The 19,055-nt window shown below is 41.0% G+C and overlaps 1 protein-coding gene across 4 annotated transcripts in view; it reads left to right on the top strand.

The window, feature by feature from the left end:
* Positions 1-19,055, top strand: part of hecw1 (HECT, C2 and WW domain containing E3 ubiquitin protein ligase 1) — a 462,878-nt gene that overhangs the window by 254,625 nt on the left and 189,198 nt on the right. For all 4 annotated transcript variants that reach the window (XM_033050689.1, XM_033050680.1, XM_033050663.1 and 1 more), the window contains 3 exons: positions 186-261; positions 4,666-4,835; positions 16,056-16,198. In XM_033050689.1, coding sequence (XP_032906580.1) covers positions 186-261; positions 4,666-4,835; positions 16,056-16,198 — 389 coding nt within the window. The remainder of the gene's footprint in view (positions 1-185; positions 262-4,665; positions 4,836-16,055; positions 16,199-19,055) is intronic.

Here is a 19,055-nt window from a genome sequence, read left to right as displayed (position 1 = left end):
ATTCTCATTGTTTCCACAACTGTTTATCCTTTCCATTAATCCACCAGGACTTTGTGATATGTATCTTCAATGCTTGATGACTGAGGATGCACAACTCAATCTTTCCAATGTTCACTGTCTGTGGTTTGAGCTTTGGGTTTTTGAGGAAGAATCTCAATTTTGAATATTGTTCTTTTTCCTAACAGATTTTTAAAACTATTTCTACTGAAGAAGGTGCTCAAAGACAGGGAAATCGGAGACTGATTAATTTTACATTGTCAGGTATGAAGACCTTTTAAAGAGCGACCACATCAACATTGCAGTAATTCTGGAATGGTGATCAAAAACTGTGAAAGCATTGGTGAAAGGAGCTTTTAAACACGAAGATTCAATACAATATCAGGTGTTTAGAGGTAGAATTATTGGGAATGGAATCATTACCAATTCTGTATTAAAGATTTGGTGGAAGAGTTGCACCAAGATGTCACAATCAGCAGAACAGAAATATTTGTGGGAGAGTTGGTCAGGGTCAGACCACAGAGATAACAGGGCATGAGATCATGTAGAGATTTTTAAATTATGAGAATTTTAAACATTAGATGCGTTAGTTTGATGGTTAAGTGGGAAAGAATATAAGTTACAGAGTTTGAGATGAAATGAAGCCTTGCATTCATCATCTTTTGCTGATGATTGCAAATGAGCTGGAAACTGTGCAGTGAGCATCTGAGGTCACATTATGCACATGCAGTTTATAAACCTTAGGAAATCCTGTCATTTGTGAAAACTGCGATGCTCTTTCACTTTGTTGCCAATTGTCAATTGAGGTGGAGATGAAATGATTGCTCAGTTGTGGGAAGGATTTGGCACTTGCACTAAGGATCTAATTCCTGCAGATTGCATAATACATGTAACATTGGTGGGATCAGTTGTTAAAGAATCTGAGGTGTTGAAATTAAAGACTATTGGGACTTTCACAGTTGAGCTGCCGCACCAATCCCAAATACAGCTTACACAGGTGCACGAATGAAATTATTAGATTTCTGCATGTTAGGGACGTCAATGTGATGTAATTGAGGCAGCACTGATACTAAAAGGAAGCAATATTTTCTCAGGATTAGTCTTACATTGCTTATCAAATCCAGTACTGGAACTTGGTACAATATATTAAAGAAGCAGTGGTATACGTTCCTTTTTAGCAAATTATTATATTTGCTCATACTCAAGTGAGGTTGATCAGAAAAGCTATTCTAATACCTTAGAATTCTTTATATTTTAATTTTGTATCATTACTTGCAAGAATATACCTGCTGTGGCTATTTGTCAAGGGGAGATAATAAGCTGATCTCTTCCGTTTAAAATATTGCACAATAGTCGAGCACTGGAGTTGATGAGTGCCAGAAAGCCCATCCAAAAAGAATAGTTCACTTCATGTTAACGGTAATCTTTTTCCGGTGAGATCATTAAGACATTACCAGCATGATATAGTAAATAGCATGGTTATAAGTATCAGCATTCAGTACTGTCAGTATATTTACATGCCAGATATGATTGGGCATGTTTGAAATGAGTAGGTTTATTTTGAACTGCAGAAAAACCCATGATACTGATTTTTCTTCACAGTTTTGGTGGGAATGTTCTTCCAAACACCACAAAGGTGCCATTTAAATGGAGAAACCCTGCTCCAATAATGCTCTTGCTGCTGCAACCTGGTCCCATCCCGGACTAGCGATGGGTTCAGATGTAGCCAAGTGCAGAATTGGATTGGCAGGATTTATATGAGGCTTAAATTCAAAAGACTTGGAAATTTACCCTGAACTGCCAATTAGATGACTAAATATGAAAACAGGGTTACTTCTAAATATTAATTGTAAAATAAACAAGGTTGAGCACAGAATGGCACAATAAATCTCAAGTAATATTTGATAATAGTAATTGAGTGTTGACATTACCCATTAATAATCCAAAATGTATTAACCTGGATTGTCTACTGTTTCCTCCATGGCGTCCTTTAGAGATACATTTCTCCTCAACATATTTTAATGTAAGAAATGAGCATTGTTAAAGTATTAACAATGCAAATGTATGTGAAATAACTACATCAGTTAACATGAAACTCTCAATAATTTCTGCAGCTCTTAATATTTAATGGGAATGAAAGCTATATTTCCTTCGATTTCTGGGACACACTGCAGTAAAAAGAAGAGAGATGTTCAGTTTACTATTCTGTGCTACATTCCATCAGTCTGAAATCACCATTCAAAACATTATTTCGGCATTATTTCCCTTGGGCTTTTTGACAGCCGTGTCATGTTCCCATGATAGCCAAGCAAGTTGGAAACATTAGAGGCATAGCAACGCACTTAATTATTGTTATTCATCCTAAACATATTTAAAACAATATATAATGGTGCTTTGTTATGATATAATGTAATTAGCAATAGTGTGTAGCTATAAATAATTGTCTTGGTAATACTGATAAATTCCACCTTAAGCAAAATGAGGAGTTTATTCAAACACCATATGCTGGCCCTTTGCTAGGATAATTCTAAATTAATCCCCTTAACCTGCCACCTCCCTGTCTTCCTCTCGTCATAAGTCACACAATATTGAAGTGGGCCATTCAGCCCAACTCGTATACGCCAGCCGAGATGCCCTTTTAAGCTACTTTCATTTGCTTGTGATTGATCCATACCCCTCTAACCCTTTCCTCTTCATGTACCTGTCCTTATGTATTTTGAATATTATTTTTATATCTGCTTCAACCATTTCCTCTGGCATCACGTTCCATGCACTTACCATCCTCTGTGTAAAACAGTTTTCCCGCAAATTCCTATTTAAATTTTCCCCTCTTAGTTTAAACCTATGCCCTCTAGATCTTGATTCCACATCCCCGGGATCTAGATGTCTCTACTCTGCTTCATACATGTATCTAATTTTCCATTCAAAACATAATGACTTCTGCGTTGAATTCTCTCTATGGCAGACTATTCTGTAACATCTGAACAATTGGAAAAACAATGCGAGGGATTTTCATGATGTTTGTCTGAATATTAGAAATACATTTTTCTGTGAATGGTGAAAGATGTTTAAAGCGCCGGAATGTGCACTCCTGTCAAGCAGATGCATGGAGATTGTCTTTCAGAGTCAGTTTTGGTAAATGATGTCAGCTGGATGTAGTCATCTCCTAAAACTATTTCAGGAATAACATGGCTTTATCCTTGCCAGCTGAGAATGCACATTCCAGCATTTAAATATGTTTACCTTGCACAGAAAGATTTGTCACTAAAATGCGCATTTGACAATGCCAGAAAAATAATTTAATTATATTTCCATTTCTGTGGAATATTTTCCTTCATAATTTTTACTTTTAAACAAATACTAGACCAAGTGGGACCCATTGGGTCCCTGTCACACGGGAGGCCTGGTCCTCCAATGCAACCCGTTCCCCAACGCAATATTGCACCACCAACCCGTAGCCCCCATGGGAGGCGTGGTCCCCCAACTGAAGCTGTTCCCGATTGTAAGATTCCAGCAATCCCCTGCCTCTCTCAGCACTGGACTTTAAAAAAAAAAATCAAATTGTACTTCCTCTGCCTGCCACAGAATTGCAATATCAATTTGACCTCCCCTTCCTGTTGAAGCATTTGCTGTAATATCCCATTGAGGTGAAAAGTTTAGTGTTCCTGTCTTGCAACTTTGTATTGAAGTGTGTTGGAAGCTGGCGGGAAGGATTTTAACAGTAAAAATCTTGTTAAAGTTGGCATTTTTAAAGCTTTAATCATCAATAACGTGAAATAGCATAATCACTGGAAACTCCTGGAAAAAGGCTCTCTGTGAGAAGCTGCGGTAACCATTGGCAACGTCCCATTGTGATGTCATTGTAGCACTCGGCAGCTTCAGAGCCCATTGTGATTCGTGCACTGTGAGTGGCAATGTGACATCATCACTGGTAACTGCTGGACAAAGGCTCTCGGTGAGAAGCTGTGGTTACCGTTGGCATTTGTAAATGTTCCATTGTGATTGGACGTCAGTGAGATGGCATTGTGACATCATCACTGGAAGCTGCTGGAAAAAGGTTTTTGGCTTTTTTTAAACTATATTCATGAATAACATGAAATATAGGATGAAATCTGAAGTGAAACTGAGTACGACATGGAGGGGAAAAATGTGAGTTCGAATATGTAAAAATTTAACTGCTAGCGCATAGCGTTTTGAGGAAGATACAAAACATACACGCATACACACACACACACACACACACACACACACACACACACACACACACAGACACAAGATAAGACTTTTAGTATATAGATGAGCAATGATTGAAATGGTACATTTGTACCCTGTTTATTTCACTTTAATATTTGTTTGTAAAGACAAAAAGGGCTTTACTGCATACTTTACAAAACACTCCTCCATTTCAACATGCTGAAACGATAAAACATCTGCAATTGATAATCAGTTCAAAATTTCACCTTTCTGAACTAAGAGTGCTATCATGGTTTCTGTGTTGATGCTAATTTGTTCTGTGTTGATGCTAATTTGTGAACCAAGTTTGATGTGAAGATTAAAATACTTGAAAATTCACTGAAAGTAAATTAATTGCGATGTAAATGCTTGACATTTCTTGGTTGAAAGTCTTGTGTATTCTGATTCAAAAATACCTTTGATTGTTTTGATTAGGGTTTCAAGCTATTGGTCTGAAGAAGGGGATGTTCTTTAACCCTGATCCTTACCTGAAGATTTCCATTCAACCAGGCAAACACAGCATATTCCCAGTTTTACCACACCATGGGCAGGAGAAAAGGACTGCCATTATCTTTAACACCATCAACCCTGTCTGGCAGAGAGAGGTAGGAAGAAGAAGCTTTAATGCACAAAACAATTGAATGAAGAGCCCTAACTTTGAAAGAATTTGGTTCAATCTTGGTGCACGGTGAATTTTGGTTCACACCTTGTTTCAATTAGGTGTGTTTTTACAATGGGTTTGGTCAATTTTTATGAACATTTTATGAAAAGCTAAAGCTTTGGTTATTACCATGATTAAAACTATGAAAACTGCCAGATTATTTTACGAGTTTAACTGACTCATTGGGTTCTGGGGAAGGGAAGAGTAAAGAGTGTTTAATTCTCATATGTACCCAAAACAGAACAATGGGATTCTTACTTGCTGCAGAATACCAGGTCTGTAAACACAGTACTCATAACACAATAAACAAACAAAAGTTCAATAAATTAAAATATATATATCAGTCCAAACAAAAGCCCACAACCACTAATGTAATCAAGACACTTTGGAGTAATCTATTATTTCTACTCTATGTGGCCTACTAATCATACTAGTCCAGCACCACCTGGTTGACTGAAGAAACCTGTCTTCAGTTGCATGGGTTATATGTGCAATATAGCAGCTTATGCATGGTAAAAATGACTTAATTGAAAAAATCAGCAGTGTGGTAAAATGGGCATGGACAACTATGTTGCATAATGAGCATATTCAGCAGAGTTGGAATTTCTGCCTAATGCCAGGATATGGAACAAGCTGCCAGAGGAAGTGGTAGAAGCAGGTACAATTATGCCATTTAAAAGACACGTGGACAGCTACATGGACCGGAAAGGTTTGGAGGGAGATGGGCCAAGCAGAGGCAAATCCTCATGATCAAGAAGGGCAGTAGGGATAAGCCTGGAAACTGCAGGCCAGTGAACTTAACGCCAGTAGCAGGGAAACGCATGGAGAAGAATCTGAAGGACAGGATTGATGTATACTTGGAAAGGCAATGACAGATCAAGAGTTACCAAAGGTTTACGCAGGGTATATTTTGTCTCACACATTTGATTCCGTTTTTGAGGATGTAGCCAAAGAGGTCGATGGAGGCACGGCGGGAGATGTTATCCATATGGACTTTAGTAAATTATTTGACAAAGTCCCATATGGTTGGCTGGTCTAAGAGGTTAAAGCACAAGATCCAAAGCACTTTGGTGAACTCGATCCAAATTTATCATGGAGAAAACAGAAATTATTGCTTCAAATCGGACTCATTCTCTCATATATATTTATAAATTAGATTTGTTCTTCGATAATGATATTTTGAAAAGTTCAAAGAAATGGGAGGCAGATCGGGTTAAAATGAAAATATTACTGAAAAACTGTAAAAACTTTATATGGGTAAATTAACTATGGCATTAAACTGCAATGCCCAGTCTTAATTTATTATAGAAACATGACTTACCAATTTCACTCACTTAATCTCTTGTGGTACGCGATGGGAGCTTTGCAGATGTACATCCAGTGGTGCTTGGAGAGATTTAGTAAATAGTACTGGAACAGATTTAGTAAATAGTACTAGAACAACACTAGACATTTAATAAAGAAAACATTATGCCCATTGTACTCAAGGTTTAATTATATCTGACAGTTAAATTTTTATTACACAAGAGATTTTTGTAAAAGAAGTTCCAACTGATTTAATTGGTGATGCATAAACATTTATCAATTATAACAATGTAATAAATACAAAACACTGAAAGTCTGTCTTTAAATTATTTATTGAACAAGTTCATGAGTCAAAAGACTGCAATTGATATCATTTAGGGGAGTCTAAAACTAGAGGGCATAGATTTAAGGTGAAAGGGGAATAAATTAAAGTGGACCTCAGGGGCCAGTCTTGCTACACAGAGGTGGTGTGGAACAAACTGTCAGAGGAGGAGGTAGTGGTGGGTATAATTACACGGTTAAATGATATTTAGACAGGTACAAGAATAGAAACAGTTTAGAGAGATATAGGCTGAACGCAGGCAGGTGGGACAATCTCAGGTAAACAAGTTGGTCAGAATGGATGAGTCGGGCTGAAGGTCCTGCTTGCATGCTATATGACTTTATATACTGTCTGTCTAGGATTTAAAAATATCCTTATATTTTTTAATAAATCATAAAAGCAAATTTGTAACAGCAGAGAAAGGCCCCATGTGGCCTATTCAGTTGATACTGGTTCAAGGTAAAGCACTCGTCAGTTTACTGTTCAGTGAATGAAAATTAAATACAACTGCTGGAAATTTGAAATAAATACAGAAAATAGCAGAAGCACTCAACAGGCCAGTCAACATCCTAGAAAGATCAATGTTAATGTTTCAGGTCAAAGACTTCTTGTTCAGAACTAGGAACAAGTTAAACTCCCACAATGACCTATCTGGCCTGAGCCTCCTACATTGGCAGTGAGGCCTCATGCAAATTGGAGGAACAGCACACTGAGATTACAATCAACCTCACTGCGGACATTGGACTTTTTCTCTGGATCTTAGATTAGTTTAGAGATATAGCGCGGAAACAGGCCCTTCGGCCCACCGAGTCTGTGCCGACCAGCGATCCCCGCACATTAACATTATCCTACACACACCGGGGACAATTTATATTTATTGAAAGCCCAATTGAACTACAAACCTGTAAGTCTTTGGAGTGTGGGAGGAGACCCTCACAAATGGCAAGTATGATGTTGTGGGAATTACTGAGACATGGCTGCAAGAGGGCCAGGGCTGGGAACTGAATATTCAAGGGTATACTTCCTATCGAAAAGACAGACAGGTGGGCAGAGGGGGTGGGGTTGCCCTGTTGGTGAGGAATGAAATTCAGTCCCTTGCAAGGGGTGACATTGAAACAGGAGATGTGGAGTCAGTATGGATAGAACTAAGGAATTGTAAGAGTAAAAGGACCATAATGGGACTAATCTACAGGCCCCCAAACAGTAGCCTGGACACAGGGCGCAAGTTGAATCAGGAGATAAAATTGGCATGTAGCAAAAGTAATGCTGTGGTTATTATGGGAGATTTCAATATGCAGGTAGACTGGGAAAATCAGGTTGGTACTGGACCCCAAGAAAGGGACTTTGTAGAGTGCCTTTGTAATGGTTTCTCAGAACAGCTTGTATTGGAGCTGACCAGGGAGAAGGCAATTCTGGATTTAGTGTTATGTAGTGAACCGATTTGATAAAGGACCTCGAGGTTAATGAGCCATTAGGAGGCAGTGACCATAACATGGTCAGGTTTAATCTACAATTGGAGAGGGAGAAGGGTAGATCGGAGGTGTCAGTGTTACAGTTGAATAAAGGAGACTATGGGGCCATGAGGGAGGAGCTGGCCAAAGTTGACTGGAAAGATACACTAGCAGGGATAACAGTGGAACAAAAATGGCAGGTATTTCTAGGAATAATACAGAAGGTGCAGGATCAGTTCACTCCTAGGAGGAAGAAAGATTCTAAGGGAAGAAAGGAACGACCGTGGCTGACAAGGGACGTCAGGGACAGTATAACAATTAAAGCGAAGAAGTACAACGTAGCAAAGATGAGCGGGAAGCAAGAGGATTGGGTAATGTTTAAAGAACAACAGAAGATAACCAAAAAGCCAATATGGGAAGAAAAGATGAGGTACGAAGGTAAGCTAGCCAAGAATATAAAGCAGGATAGTAAAAGCTTCTTTAGGTATGTGAAGAGGAGAAAATTAGTTAAGACCAAAGTTAGACCCTTGAAGACCGAAAAAGGTGAATTTATTATGGGGAACAAGGAAATGGCAGATTAGTTGAACAGGTACTTTGGATCTGTCTTCACTAAGGAGGACACAAACAATCTTCCTGATATAGTAGTGACCAGAGGATCTGGGGTGACGGAGGAACTGAATGAAATCCACATTAGGCAGGAAATGGTGTTGGATAGACTGATGGGACTGAAGGCTGATAAATCCCCAGGGCCTGATGGTCTGCATCCCAGGGTACTTAAGGAAGTGGCTCTAGAAATCGTGGATGCATTGGTGATAATTTTCCAATGTTCTATAGACTCAGGATCAGTTCCTGTGGATTGCAGGGTAGCTAATGTTATCCCACTTTTTAAGAAAGGCGGGAGAGAGAAAACAAGGAATTATAGACCAGTTAGCCTGACATCGGTGGTGGGGAAGATGCTGGAGTCAATTATAAAAGATGAGATTGCAGCACATTTGGATAGCAGTAACAGGATCGGTCCGAGTCAGCATGGATTTACGAAGGGTTGACTAATCTTATGGAATTTTTTGAGGATGTAACTAGGAAAATGGACAAGGGAGAGCCAGTGGATGTAATGTACCTGGACTTTCAGAAAGCATTTGATAAGGTCCCACAGTGGAGATTAGTGGGCAAAATTGAGGCACATGGTATTGGGGGTAGAGTGCTGACATGGATAGAGAAGTGGTTGGCAGACAGGAAACAAAGAGTAGGGATTAACCGGTCTCTTTCAGAATGGCAGGCAGTGACTAGTGGTGTACCTCAAGGCTCGGTGCTGGGACCGCAGCTATTTACAATATACATCAGGGATTCAAAGTAACATTAGCAAATTTGCAGATGACACAAAGCTGGGTGGCAGTGTGAACTGTGAGGAGGATGCTATGAGAATGCAGGGTGGCTTGGACAGGTTGGGGGAGTGGGCAGATGCATGGCAGATTATGTTTAATGTGGATAAATGTGAGGTTAACCACTTTGGTAGCAAAAACAGGAAAGCAGATTACTATCTAAATGACGTCAAGTTGGGAAAAGGGAAATACAACAGGATCTGGGGGTCCTTGTACATCAGTCTATGAAAGTAAGCATGCAGGTACAGCAGGCAGTGAAGAAAGCGAATGACATGTTGGCCTTGATAACAAGAGGAATCGAATATAGGAGCAAAGAGGTCCTTCTGCAGTTGTACAGAGCCCTAGTGAGACCACACCTGGAGTATTGTGTGCAGTTTTGGTCCGCTAATTTGAGGAAGGACATTCTTGCTATTGAGGGAGTGCAGCGTAGGTTCACAAGGTTAATTCCCGGGATGGCGGAACTGTCATATGCTGAGAGAATGGAGCAGCTGGGCTTGTACATTCTGGAGTTTAGAAGGATGAAAGGAGATCTCATTGAAACATATATGATGTTTAAGGGTTTGGACATGCTAGAGGCAGGAAACAAGTTCCCGATGTTGGGGGAGTCCAGAACCAGGGACCACAGTTTAAGAATAAGGAGTAAACCATTTAGAACAGAGATGAGAAAACACTTTTTCTCACAGAGAGTGGTGAGTCTGTGGAATTCTCTGCCTCAGAGGGCGGTGGAGGCAGGTTCTCTGGATGCTTTCAAGAGAGAGCTAGATAGGGCTCTTAAAAATAGCGGAGTCAGGGGATATGGGGAGAAGGCCGGAACGGGGTACTGATTGGGGATGATCAGCCATGATCACATTAAATGGCGGTGCTGGCTCAAAGGGCCGAATGGCCTACTCCTGCACCTATTGTCTATTGTCTATTGTCTATTGAAACCAAAGATCATGGAGAAAACCCACGCGGTCACGGGGAGAACGTACAAACCCCATACAGACAGCACCCGTAGTCGGGAATGAACCCAGGTTTCTGGTTCTGAAAGCGCTGTAAGGAAGCAACTCTACCACTGCGCCACCGTGCCGCCCTTGCACTGTAATAATAAATCTATACGAACTTTCTCAATTTTTACAAGGAATTTGAATAAATATTTGAACGATAATAATATCAGGATTATTCTGCAGAGCTGTGATAGATGCAGTGGACAGAATGGCCACTCCTCTGTGAAGTGATCATTGATTCTACCTTGGAAACTTAGACAAACCATTAGTAATATGTTCCTTGGTATCAAATGTTAATGCCTCCCTCACTTCTACATGATCAGTCCTTTCCCACACATCATGGCAGGAGGGGAATATTGGGGTTTTAGTACCTTTGTTCCTGTAAAGAAATTTGGAGCTTCATATCTACGTTTTTTGAAAGAACAATCCAGTTTGTCTCATCCATCTGCCCAGAATTGTTCATATTTCAGCTGTTGGTTGACTAATGATCTTAAAATGTTTCATATAAATTCTTTGGTTTTCTTCTCCATGCTGCATATGTTGCTGTTTTTTAACAATCTGAGTAGTGTGTTTATTTCCTTTGAATTGTTAAATCTTGAGGGAAGTCAAGAGTGAATGAGTGTGTAAATGTTTTACTGTGTATGTGGGTGCACAAGGAATCCAGCATGAATATTGTCATTTGTAAGTCCGAGGATAATTCAAAACACTTTGTCCACCTTTGCCGAAATTTTTTTTTTAAAGAGTTCAAATTAACCAACATTGCAGAGATTCTGCTTTTTTGTGGAAGAGTCATGGGAATAACTCAAATGGAATAAATCCCATTCCAACCATTTTGTGCGAGGTTTATCACTGCTCTTCTATTGAAATGAACAGGGATGAATGTAAGAACCAGTGCAAAATTTCTTCAGAAAACCTTCCTCACCTGTATCACCCTGTTACCCGCCAGGCTTTCTCCTCTCTTCAAGCTTTTAATTCCCCCTCGCCCCCCACCTTCCTCCTACAATCAGTCGGAAACAACGTCCCAAAATGTTATCTATGCATATTCTCCAGAGATGCTGCCTGACCCGCTGAGTTACTCCAGCATTTTGTGTTATTAATTTCCAGATATTACTAAAGTTACCGTCTTAAAGTATATCACAAGAGTCATAAAAAGCTAAACTCTTTGAATACTAGGACTGCAATATATCATAGTTAGAATAATTCTCACACTAAGATTTGATTTGTTATGAACTTCAAGCTGCTTACCAATTGATGGATCAAATACTGAATAAACTTGTGGATACTTTGAAATCCTCTAGCATGGTGGACATAAATCTTACATTATATTAAGCCTAACTGCACTCATTGTAATTAAAGAATAAATCAGTCAGCATCTTCTGCTTTCCGTTGGAGGCTGAAATCAGCAATTACTGTATGAGTTGCCCTGCTCTTCTAGAAATTTAATTAAAACAGCAGCTTACTTGTACTTGGCATTGAAATACACAAAATTTGTGAAGTTGTGGTTTGTTCACTGATGTTCAGTGATGTGATCAGTGACTCCCTCAGCAGCAATCCTCAATCAGTGCACATCAGTAACAATGTCTCCTCTTCATTGACCATCAACAAGTGGTCATGGCAAGGCGTGTTTAGGGTGGCACAGTGGCTCAGTGGTGGAGTTACAGCCTTACAGCTCCAGAGGCCCGAGTTCGATCCTGACTATGGGTGCTATTTGTATGTTCTCCCCATGACCTGCATGGATTTTCACCAGGTCCTCAGGTTTCCTCCCACACTCCAAAGACGTACAGGTTTTTAGGTTAATTGGCTTTGGTAAAATTGTAAATTATCCCTAGTGTGTGTAGGATAGTGCAAGTGTACGGGGATCGCTAGTCGGAGCGGTCTCGGTGGGCCGAAGGGCCTGTTTCCGCATTGCATCTCTAAATCGAAACAAAACTAAGTCCAACTAAACTAAACACAGGTAAACCACAAGACTGCATTCATAGTCCACTCTTTACACCTATGACTGCGTGGCTAAGCGCTGCTCTAATGCTATCTATAAATTCACCGGCAACATCACTGCGGTTGGCTGAGGCAGTAGTGGTGGAGGGTCAGCATGCAGGAGAGAGATTGAACACCTGGCTGATTGGTGCTCAACAGCAACATCTCTGCTCAATGATGAGACCAAGCAACTGATCATTGATTTCAGAAAAGGAAGTCGGGGTATTATGCATCAGCTTTAATCAATGAGGCAGTGGTGGAGAGATTTAGTTCAGTTAAATTTCTGGGCGTTAACATCTCGGATGATCTATCCTGGGCTCAGTACATTGTAGAAGGCACACCATGCCTCTACTTTCTTGGAATTAGAAGAGATTCAGCATGTATCCAAATACTCTAACAAACTTTAACAGATTTAATGTAGAAAGTATCCTGAGTGGTTGCATCATGGCCAATCTCAGTGCACATGAATGCAGGAGCTGCAGAGAGTGGTGGAGTAAACCTGAACAGGCTTCCCCTCCATCAAAAACCTTTGCATAAGGCGCTGCCTCAAGAAGGCGGCATCTATCATCAAGGATTCTCGCCTTCTCTCTTCTCACTGCAAACATCGGGCAGGAGGCACAGAAGCCTGAAGCCCCATACTACCAAGTTCAGAAATATCTAATTTCCAACAACTATTAAGTTCTTGAACCAACCTACACAGTCTTAATCCTACCTCAACAGTGGAATACTACATCCCAACTTTTGCAGTAATAGGGACTTGGTTTTTTACCAATTACATTTTTGCATTAATTTCTTGTTTTTTGCACATTCTTCTTTCTTTTACATGCAATTTAAGTATAATTTATGTATACTTTGTGTTTGTGTATTTGTCCTAGTCCATGTGCCTGTGATGCTGCTGCAAGATTTTTCATTGTACCTATACCTGGCTGTACTCGTGCATATGACAATAAACATGAACTTGAACTTTTCTTTTGAAGCATTGTTTTTTAACCAGTAAAACTTTGTAGATAGAACCAAAAACAATGTTATCGTTGATCAATTAATTCAAAGCTTGAAATAAATGTTGTTAGGATGGTCATACTTGTTTCTTCTGGGGCACAGAGTCTAAAACTAGATGGCATAGATTTAAGGTGAGAGAGGGGAAAGATTTAAACTGGATGTGAGTGCAACATTTTCATACAAAGGGGATGGTGGAACGAACTGCCAGGAAAGCTGTAAATGTGTGTACTAATACAACATTTAAATGACATTTAGATAGGTACATGAATTAAATGATTTAGAGGAAGATAGACCAAACACAGGCAAATGGGACTAGCTAAGATAATCATCTAGGTTGGCATGGATGAGTTGGACCAGAGGGCCTCTTTACATGGTATATAACTATGACTTAAAGCACACGGTATTGGGGGTTCAGAATTGATGTGGATAGAGAACTGGCTGGCAGACAGGAAGCAAAGAGTAGGAGTAAACGGGTCCTTTTCAGAATGGCAGGCAGTGACTAGTGGGGTACCGCAAGGCTCAGTGCTGGGACCCCAGCTATTTACAATATATATTAATGATTTGGACGAGGGAATTGAATGCAACATCTCCAAGTTTGCGGATGACACAAAGCTTGGGGGCAGTGTTAGCTGTGAGGAGGATGCTAGGAGGCTGCAAGGTGACTTGGATAGGCTGGGTGAGTGGGCAAATGCATGGCAGATGCAGTATAATGTGGATAAATGTGAGGTTAACCACTTTGGTGGCAAAAACAGGAAAGTAGACTGTTATCTGAATGGTGGCCGATTAGGAAAAGGGGAGATGCAACGAGACCTGGGTGTCATGGTACACCAGTCATTGAAAGTAAGCATGCAGGTGCAGCAGGCAGTGAAGAAAGCGAATGGTATGTTAGCATTCATAGCAAAAGGATTTGAGTATAGGAGCAGGGAGGTTCTACTGCAGTTGTACAGGGACTTGGTGAGACCACACCTGGAGTATTGCGTACAGTTTTGGTCTCCAAATCTGAGGAAATACATTCTTGCTATAGAGGGAGTACAGAGAAGGTTCACCAGACTGATTCCTGGGATGTCAGGACTTTCATATGAAGAAAGACTGGATAGACTCGGCTTGTACTCGGTAGAATTTAGAAGATTGAGGAGGGATCTTATAGAAACTTACAAAATTCTTAAGCGGTTGGACAGGCTAGATGCAGGAAGATTGTTCCTGATGTTGGGGAAGTCCAGAACAAGGGGTCACAGTTTAAGGATAAGGGGGAAATCTTTTAGGACCGAGATGAGAAAAACATTTTTCACACAGAGAGTGGTGAATCTCTGGAATTCTCTGCCACAGAAGGTAGGCCATTGGCTATAATTAAGAGGGAGTTAGATGTGGCCCTTGTGGCTAAAGGGATCAGGGGGTATGGAGAGAAGGCAGGTACAGGATACTGAGTTTGAATGATCAGCCATGATCATATTGAATGGCGGTGCTGGCTCGAAGGGCCGAATGGCCTACTCCTGCACCTATTTTCTATGTTTCTATGTCTATGTTTCTATGACTATCTGTTGAAGTGTCAGACAGCAACATTTCTAAACTGTATTATCTACATTGATATTTGGAAGTAAACACTGTAGATATTGGCATTATCCTGTAGATTGTCCCTGCACTTGCTGCACCACTGTTTTATACAGGTGAGGAATACTAACATTCAATACTGGTTATCTACATATCTAAATGCTGTAATTCATGGGCCTGTCCCACTTACGCGACTTTTTTGACGACTGCTGGCACCCGTCACAAGTCGTTGCACGTCGCCGAAAATGTTCAACATGTTGAAAATCCAGCGGTGACCAGAGCAAGGTACGACTCTTTGGGCGACTACTCACGACCATACAGGCTTCACCGGGGTGTCGCGTGTATAGTCGTGAGTAGTCTCCTCAGTCGCCCAAAGAATCGTAGCGTCTTTCTGGTCGCCGCTTGATTTTCAACACATCGAAAGTTTTCGGCGAGCTGCAACGAACTTTGACGGGTGCCAGCAGTCGTTGAAAAAGCCGCGTAAGTGGGACAGGCCCATAAGTTACACAAAATGCTGGAGTAACAGTGGGTCAAGCAGTATCTCTGGAGAATGTGAATAGGCAAAGTTTCTTCAGACTGATTGTAATGGGGGGAAACATATTCCTTTTCTCCAGAGATGCTTCCTGATCCACTGAGATACTCCAGCCCTTTGTGTCTGTTTTCATCAAAAACTGTTTGTTAGACCCTTTATGCAGATCTGATAAAGAGTCTTGGACTTGAAACATTAACTGTTTCCCTTTCCACAGATGCTGCCTGACCTGCAGAATGTTTACAGCATTTTCTATTTTATTTGAGGTTTCCAGATGGGGTTTTTTATGTTCATTTATGCTGGCCAACCTGTAGGATTTTAAGTAGTTTGTAGCTTCACGGTGGCACAGTGGTAGAGTTGCTGCCTTACAGCAAAAATACAGCGCCAGAGACCCGGGTTCGATCCCGACTACGGGTGCTGCCTGTATGGAGTTTGTACGTTCTCCCCGTGATCTGCGTGGGTTTTCTCCGAGATCTTCGGTTTCCTCCCACACTCCAAAGACGTACAGGTTTGTAGGTTAATTGGCTTGTTTAATTGGCTTGATAAAAATGTAAAATTGTCCAAGTTGGCGATATGCAGAGTACTGCCCTGACGACTATAAAATTCAGAAGGTTCAGAAGGTTTGATTTTTTTTTTTCACTCCTCTCTCTCTTTCTCTCTGTGCTCTGCAGAAGCACAGTTTTGTTTCACTCCCCACAGATGTTCTTGAAATCGAGGTCAAGGATAAGTTTGCAAAGAGCCGTCCCATTATAAAGCGATTTCTAGGAAAGCTGTCAATGCCCGTACAGAGATTACTGGAAAGGCATGCAATAGGGTAAGTCTTTATAAATTATCTCCGTAAGAAAAGAATTGCTTATCTTGACTGGAAGAATATATTGTCATATTACGTTGATAGATATTGGTTCTGCATGATATAAAGCTAATTTAACGCGGGAATTTATCTTATTAAGTGCTGATATTAATCAAAGTTGAATCAAGGCCAGAAATGAAACATATAATGCTAGAAATGTGTGGTGTAAATCAATATCCTGGTGCTTCAGATAATAGACAATAATAGACAATAGACAATAGGTGCAGGAGTAGGCCATTCGGCCCTTCGAGCCAGAACCGCCATTCAATGTGATCATGGCTGATCATCCCCAATCAGTACCCCGTTCCTGCCTTCTCCCCATATCCCCTGACTCCGCTATTTTTAAGAGCCCTATCTAGCTCTCTCTTGAAAGCATCCAGAGAACGTGCCTCTGAGGCAGAGAATTCCACAGACTCACCACTCTCTGTGAGAAAAGGTGTTTCCTCGTCTCCGTTCTAAATGGCTTACTCCTTATTCTTAAACTGTGGCCCCTGGTTCTGGACACCCCCAACATCGGGAACATGTTTCCTGCCTCTAGCATGTCCAAACCCTTAACAATCTTATATGTTTCAATGAGATTGCCTCTCATCCTTCCAAACTCCAGAGTGTACAAGCCCAGCTGCTCCATTCTCTCAGCATATGACAGTCCCGCCATCCCGGGAATTAACCTTGTAAACCTACGCTGCACTCCCTCAATAGCAAGAATGTCCTTCCTCAAATTAGGGGACCAAAACTGCACACAATACTCCAGGTGTGGTCTCACTAGAGCTCTGTACAACTGCAGAAGGACCTCTTTGCTCCTATATTCGATTCCTCTTGTTATAAAGGCCAAAATGCCATTCGCTTTCTTCACTGCCTGTTGTACCTGCATGCTTATTTTCATAGACTGATGTACAAGGACCCCCGTTGTACTTCCCCTTTTCCCAACTTGACGCCATTTAGATAGTAATCTGCCTTCCTGTTTTTGCTACCAAAGTGGATAACCTCACATTTATCCACATTAAACTTCATCTGCCATGCATCTGCCCACTCCCCCAACCTGTCCAAGTCACCCTGCATTCTCATAGCATCCTCATCACAGTTCACACTGCCACCCAGCTTTGTGTCATCTGCAAATTTGCTAATGTTACTTTGAATCCCTTCATCCAAATTATTGATGTATATTGTAAATAGCTGCGGTCCCAGCACCGAGCATTGTGGTACCCCACTAGTCACTGCCTGCCATTCTGAAAGGGACCCGTTAATCCCTACTCCTTGTTTCCTGTCTGCCAACCACTTCTCTATCCACGTCAGCACTCTACTCCCAATACCATGTGCCCTAATTTTGCCCACTAATCTCCTATGTGGGACCTTATCAAATGCTTTCTGAAAGTCCAGGTACACTACATCCACTGGCTCTCCCTTGTCCACTTCTGAGTTACATCTTCAAAAAATTCCAGAAGATTAGTCAAGCATGATTTCCCCTTTGTAAATCCATGCTGACTCGGACCGATCCTGTTACTGCTATCCAAATGTGCCGCTATCTCATCTTTTATAATTGATTCCAGCATCTTCCCCACCACCGATGTCAGGCTAACTGGTCTATAATTCCACGTTTTCTCTCTCCCGCCTTTCTTAAAAGCTTGGGACAGCGCTTTGAAATGTTGATCTGTCTTACCCTTCCAGTTTCATTTTGTTATGTTCTTGGATAAGCACAAGATGCTGATCAAAATACATGCTGTACAATGTTGCCAAAGACTGGTCTAATCCTACCTTTTCTGTATTCTGATGCTTCTGGAAAATCTTGTTTTTTTAACTGGAGAGGTGAACACTCACACAGCAGCATCTCCAGTCACCCAAAGTATATGAAATTGTAGGATAGCAGATTATCTTTCTTGCAAGGCAGAGGTGAACCAATGAGGCTACTTTGAAAAGCCTGTGGATTTTATGGCCATCTTTTTTCTGATATTGGCCCAGAAGCCACCAAGCTCATTTATATAACTTGGCACACTGAGTTCACTTGCTAAACATCTTAGTCACTATTAATAAACATTGGGGCTGCTGTGCCATGGTTTATGTCTCATTCAAAGATGGCACTTCCAACTGTGCAGCAATCCCTCAGGGCTTCTTTTGGATTGTCAGTCCGGATATTTTGTTCAATCTGTTGAAGTACTCAAACTCTGTGCTTTCTAATTCAGACAAGGACCCTACCAATTCAATCATGACTAACACTTGCCACATACAAGAGGTACATAGAAACATAGAAACATAGAAAATAGGTGCAGGAGTAGGCCATTCGGTCCTTCAAGCCTGCACCGCCATTCAATATGATCATGGCTGATCATCCAACTCAGTATCCTGTACTTGCCTTCTCTCCATACCCCCTGATCCCTTTAGCCACAAGGGCCACATCTAACTCCCTCTTAAATATAGCCAAATGAACTGGCCTCAACTACCTTCTGTGGCAGGGAGTTCCAGAGACTCACCACTCTCTGTGTGAAAAATATTTTTCTCATCTCGGTCCTAAAGGATTCCCCTTTATCCTTAAACTGTGACCCCTTGTTCTGGACTTCCCCAACATCGGGAACAATCTTCCTGCATCTAGCCTGTCCAACCCCTTAAGAATTTTGTAAGTTTCTATAAGTGATGCTGACTAGAATCCTTGTGTGTTTGAATAATTGACCTTTGCAGAAATGCCTGCAAGAAAAGCAAGTGATGTTCAAAGCCATCAGATGACGGGCTACCGAGAGACAACACAATACTTAAATAAGCCGCATTCATTTGGCTAAATAATCAGTTCTAAATATGCTCATTCCCTGGTGCAGAAAATGAAGTCTGGGGC

This window comes from Amblyraja radiata, chromosome 2, assembly GCF_010909765.2.
Source record: "Amblyraja radiata isolate CabotCenter1 chromosome 2, sAmbRad1.1.pri, whole genome shotgun sequence".
NCBI lineage: Eukaryota > Metazoa > Chordata > Chondrichthyes > Rajiformes > Rajidae > Amblyraja > Amblyraja radiata.
This window is presented reverse-complemented; position numbering and strand designations above follow the sequence as displayed.